Here is a 6,000-nt window from a genome sequence, read left to right as displayed (position 1 = left end):
AAAAAAAAAAAAAAAAAAAAAAAAAAAAAGTAAGCCAGATATGTCGCTCTTCTTAAAACATGACCGTGGGTTCCAGTTACACGTAGGCTGAGTACAAGCTCCTGAGCGTGGAGTAGAGGGCAGTGCATGGCCGGCCACCCCGCATCTCAGCATCATCTCCCTGTTTTACCGTACGTAGCCAGAGCACACTGGCCTCCTTGGCTCCTTTCTGTGTCAGTGTCTTTGCAGCTGCTTCTCTCGCTGCAGCGTTTCCACTCCAGCTCTGCCAGGGACTGAGTTCTCAGCCTTCAGGGCTCAATTTAAACGTCTTCTATGAAGAGAGGCTCTCCCTGACCACCATATCTTCTCCTTACATTACTCTTCCTCATCACCCTTCCTTCCTAGCATCTAACCACGATCTGCCATATCATCTTTGTTTGTTTACTTGTATGTTTTTCTATATCCCTCCACTGGCTTGAGTTCCAAGGGGGACTCAGACAGACAAGACGTTGTCTGTCCACACTGGCACATGGCGGGCAGTGTGTTAAAATCTCTTGAGTGAAATAATATAGAAACTTCTATGGCACTTCTTGGTCAGAATGATTACAGTTACTTTCCTGAAGTATTGTTTATGTTGAATTTTTGTATATTGAATCGTGTGTTTTAAATTCACTAGAAAGTCTTGTGGTTTCAAGTGGCGGTTTTGTAAAGCATATAACCTTCACTTTTGCTCTGTTTTAGATTTTTATACACTAGATTTCTTTTGAGTGAAGGCCATCTTTTCACAGCAATTGTATTTAGTTATTTTTTAAATTATAAACTGGAAAGCTGACTTCAGTCAAGAGACCCCACATCAGCATGTGTTTAAAGTTTAAAATTCCCCCAAAATGGAGGGGCACCTGGGTGGTGCAGTCGGTTAAGCGTCCAGCTCTTGATTTTGGCTCAGGTTGTGATCTCAGGGTCCTGCGATCCAGCCCGGAGCTGGTCTTCCTGCTCAGTCTGCTTGAGGATTCTCTTTCCTCCTCTGCCCCTCCTCCTGCTTGTTAGCGCTCTCTCTTTCTCTCTAAAATAAATCTTAAAAATAAAATAAACTTCCAGCTAGTGTATTGTCTTGTGGCCTGGGGTTTTTGGAATCTCTGAGACATTGCTGATGAGCTTTCTTCTCGACATATGAGCAGATATATTTTGATAAGTGGGTCTCTCTTGCTTCTGTTACCTGTTTACTAAATATGAAAAGAAAATTGCAGACCGAATCTTCCCTTAATGCTGTGATAAAGCTGCTGATTGAGATATCCATATCAAGAAATGAAAAGCCAAGTGTGGGCCCCTGAAGGCAGCCTGATTTCACCCACAGGTGAATATTCAGCCTTCAGAGCATTAGTAGTGAGGGCTGTCCAGTGTGTTCTGTTACCCAGGACCTAGCATGAGGGGGTACAGGGAGGAGTGACCACAGGTAATTCAGAAGAGAAAAGGGCCTACAGAAAAATAGAGATTAATGGGGCAAACAGGGGTCCCCTGCCAGTGCCTGTGCCTGCAGATGGAGTCTTAGGGCCTTTTGGTGTACCAGGATTTAGATCAAGATCTTTCAGAAATAATTTGACCTTAAATAATACAATTTTAATGACAAGTTCTCCAAAAAACCTTGCATAAATGCTTATAAAGCAATTTTAAAACATCAGTCCTGTAAGTACAGTAAAGTCCTTGAAGTCTTTGTTTTATTAGGAACAGACAGGCTATTTTGGCAATCATGTTCTTAGCCTTGGCTTTATAACAGACCGCATCTACTTCAGAATCTTGACCGTGCTGAGAAAGTTGTTTCTAGAATAAGTCCGTAATTGATTATCTGTCCTGAACTGGAGTACATTTGTCTGCAAGTTATCTTGAAGCTTTTACACTGGTTACAGAGTTGGTTTAACTTTCGGTTTTCCCTCTTTCTTTATCAGCACCACGCACAGTTTCATTTTTGGAGCGCTGGCCGAATTGCTGGACAATGCAAGGTAAGGCTCGTCTGTAAACCACCTCTATGTAGTAGAAGGAGATTGGCAAGGAAAAATTGACTTCAGACCCAGGGGAGTGAGAGAAATGTGATCAATAAAACAGTTCTCAGAGCAGCATCTGTAAACTGGCAGGCCTCTGACCAAGTCTAACCTGTTTCCTGTTTAACACAGGGCTAGAGTTTGCATGGGAGTTATAAAGAAAAGGATGCAAAGAAGGGATTGTTTATAAAGTTTAAGGAACAGGAGGTGCCACATAAGAAATCTGGGTCCCCTGCCCTCACTTCCCCCCCCCTTTTTTTTTAAAGATTAGAAGTAGCAGCCTCGAGGTTGCTCAGTGGGCTCAGGCGCATAGCAGGTGCTCTGTTGGGACTAGTCTGTGCCTTCAGCTCTGCGGCTCCCAGTGATCCCCACAGCCAGCCTGAACTCCTCAGTTCCTCTCTCTGCAGCAGACATTGCAGTTTGCCAAGGCTGCTCAGATGCTAGTAATTGACATCACATGAAGCTGTTTAATAGACTTATTCAAGATGCTTAGTTGTTCCCATGAAGAAGGTCTTTATAAAGTCCCTGTGTTATTCTAAGAAATTATTTTATATCATTTTATTTAAGAGTGTGATGGTTTCCTGTGGTTGTCAAAATTAAAACTGGAGGATATTAAAAGAATGTTGTAGACAGCAGGACAAAAAGTGTGGCAGTATAGGAAGAGTGGTTCGGGGCCTCTTCCTGATATGCCAGCTGATCAGAGAGAAAGTACCGGGGCTAAAGCACAAAGCTTATTATAAAATGTCTTAATATGCTTGTAGAGGTGAATGATTTTTCTATATCTTATCCCATGGCATTTCTCTATGAAGAAACTCTTCCTTTGAAAACTTCCATTTCGGGGCAGTGGCATTACTGAGCACCTATTGTATGCATGGTATTTTGTATAATGTATAATTATATAATGGAGACAATGATACTTATGTGTCATGGGATTGTGGTAAGGATTAGGAGAGAAGGCTTAAAAATACTTCATTCAGTGCTTATTTGACACACAGAAAATGCTCCAAGAAATGGCAGTAGTGCCTCCAGAATTTCCATAAAGGAAGAGCTTAAAAGAGCAGTTGGCTGGAGGAAGGAGCTAAGGGCCAACTTTGAAGGCTTGTAGAACAAGTCAGTGTACCTACTCAGACTTATCTGGTGTAGTTTTGGGTTGGAATTGGAGGAAGTTTTGGGAGAGACTCAAATTTCCCGATTAGAGTCCCAGTGGTTTTTATTATTCTGAGCTTCACTTACTCAACACATCCACTTCTGCACCAGCTAAGACTACCGTCCTCATTGTCTTTATCCCTCACATTGAAACCAGGGTCTTTTGGCTCTTGTTCTTTTTCTTCTAAAATTTCTACTTAAAAAAATAATTAAAAAAATGCACAATATCTGTGAGTTGTAGAAAACTGAGAAAATAATAAGAAAAAGAAGGTCAGCAGTAATCTCATCACATGGCGTGGGGGAGGTGGTATCAACATGCTTCTCTGTAAAAGACCAGATAGTAAATATTTTCCCCTTTGCAGGCCATGTGTTCTCTGTTGAAACCACTCAACTTTGCCACTGTGGTGTGAAGGCAGCCATAGGCAATATGTACATGAATGGGCATGATTGTGTTCCAATAAAACTTTATTTACAGAAACAGTTGGTGGGCCACATTTGGCTTTTGGACCATAATTTGCCAACCTCTGGTCTAGAGAAAACCACTGTTTTTATTTCTTTCCTTACATATATAGACATGTATATCATGGATGTTCTTTAAAAACATGTGATCATACAGTACATATTACTTAGTAATTTGCTTTTTCTTTTCATTTTTGGGGGGACTAAAATATATGATGAAAATCTTTCTGCAATTGATGGATTATTAGCCAACTAATTTTTTTTTAATATTCATATCCATTTTTGATGAGCTTTTTGTGTAACTACCACTAAATTCCATCTCTTCTTTTAAATTTCCAAGTTTCAGGGTTTTGTAACATTCTCAAATGATGAGTGATCATAGGTCTTAGTACATAAATGTAGAGCAAAACATTTTAGTAATTGTTTTGAAGCAATTTAAGTGGATTTCTCTATTGTTAGCTATCTGACAATAGGTTATACCTCACATAAGCAATTCAGATTAATGTAATTTTTTAAAACATAATTTCATATTGAAGCAGTGATATTTTTATATTGTTTCCAGAGATGCAGGGGCTGCAAGACTTGATGTGTTTTCAGGTGAGCATATTTGTCTTCTTCCTTTTTTTTTTTTTTTTTCCTTCTAATGGAAAAGCCTATAGTTATTTTGCTTTTATTTTATTTCATGAAATCAAAGCACTTTTTATAGATTTTTAATGTAATTTAAGTGCTTTGTGAGTACAGTGACCCTATGGGGAGCCAGGTTGAGAAAAGTATACTCTGAGAGTGGAATTGTTCACTTGTTAGGGGACCCATTTACAAAATTAGATCTTCCAGGGTTTTGTGAAAGCATCAGAGTGATGTGGAACCGTCAATTTGCCTGCCACAAGAAAACAGTTTTATTTTAAAAAACACATTAACTTAATGGTTATTCATAATTAAGTATACATCATTCTCAACTTATCACAGTTTTAAAGCGTGTAAGTGAATGTGAAGTATGAATGTTTGAGGGTTCTAAAATTCAAACGAGATATGTTTTCTTCACTGACTTCATTTTTAGTCACCAAATTATTGTACTTATTAGTTCATTTCATTAGAATATGATGCAAATGAATTTAGGTTCTGCGATCCAGTCTTGTATTTAATAACTACCTGGATAAATGTCTGCAGTGTTAAAACTGATCCCCAACCCTGATTCTGTCAGCTGTCCTAAAATCATTGGCTGTTGATCACAGGCAAGAGGATATGGTCCATGATGTAAATCTGTATCTATAATTAAAAAGCAGCTCAGTTCAATTCAATTTTTTAAGTGTTTAAGATCCTGTGGGGTGCCTGGATGGCTCAGTTGATAGAGCATCCAACTCTTGATCTCAAGTCTTGATCTCAGAGTTGTGAGTTCAAACCCCATATTGGGTGTGAAGCATACTTTAAAAAGAAAAAAAAAAAGATCCTGTGTTAGGTGGGTGCTTCTGGTTCATAAGGCAGAGAGACATCTGAGAAAACATAATAAGTGAATGCTCTTCTTCCCTTTCTACTCTTCAGGTTCTGAAAAGTTTGAGAAGGTCAAGAGGGTCAGTCTTTATTTTTCATTCAAAAATGCTAGTCAGCCTTTATTATTCAAAAATGCTAGCTCCATTTGTCGAAAAATGGAGCTTAGTGTGAGAAATCCGGCAGATTTGCTGATCATACCGCAGAATCAGATACTCGCCCAACCTGTGGAGTCAGGCTTCCCCTCAACACTGGTCTGCCTGGAGTGAGCGGAGCAGAGCTCATGCACTCTGCAGGCAGCTCACTCCCAAGAGGGAACAGGAGAGCTCTGAACTGAGCCTCCCTAGGTGATTCTTCCCTAGATTACCAGTCGGATGAGTGATAAGTGAGTCAAGGGACAGAGAAGGGCCCCTTTACTAATATTAATGGCACTCCATTCCACATGGAAGGAAATACCAGTAGTGGAGAAGAAGTGGTCTTCCCTTACATATCCCATCAGATAGTGTAAAATAGAATAAGTGTTTCTTGCCCAAGAGAGACTCAAAATATGGTAGGAACACAGAGAAAGAATATCTCATATTAAAGAGCTAGGGTCTAAAATATAGATGTGGTTTTTGTCAAGTAGTGTAAAAAAAAAAAAGAATATCCCTGTCTGAGGAATTATTGTGAGAAAGAGGATGGAGATAGATAATTTCAGAGATTCATTCATTCAGTAACAGTTTATTGAGTGTCTGTCATGAATGAACAAATTAGTTACTCTAGGTGCTAGCGACAGAGCATGGAGCAACATGTGTGACTAAATGTGTGTTCTCAGGAATGTGCGTTCTCACGGGGGAGAGAGAGACGATAAGGAAGTGAACAAATGATACACCAAGCAATGAAAAGTGCTAAAAGG

General features: G+C 39.5%; 1 protein-coding gene across 1 annotated transcript in view; it reads left to right on the top strand.

The window, feature by feature from the left end:
* The window catches only part of MORC1 (MORC family CW-type zinc finger 1), a 170,298-nt gene that overhangs the window by 2,152 nt on the left and 162,146 nt on the right, over positions 1–6,000 (top strand). Inside the window, exons 2-3 of the mRNA XM_021692684.1 lie at positions 1,923–1,976; positions 4,183–4,217. Coding sequence (XP_021548359.1) covers positions 1,923–1,976; positions 4,183–4,217 — 89 coding nt within the window. The remainder of the gene's footprint in view (positions 1–1,922; positions 1,977–4,182; positions 4,218–6,000) is intronic.

The sequence above is a fragment of the Neomonachus schauinslandi genome, chromosome 1 (genome assembly GCF_002201575.2).
Source record: "Neomonachus schauinslandi chromosome 1, ASM220157v2, whole genome shotgun sequence".
NCBI lineage: Eukaryota > Metazoa > Chordata > Mammalia > Carnivora > Phocidae > Neomonachus > Neomonachus schauinslandi.
This window is presented reverse-complemented; position numbering and strand designations above follow the sequence as displayed.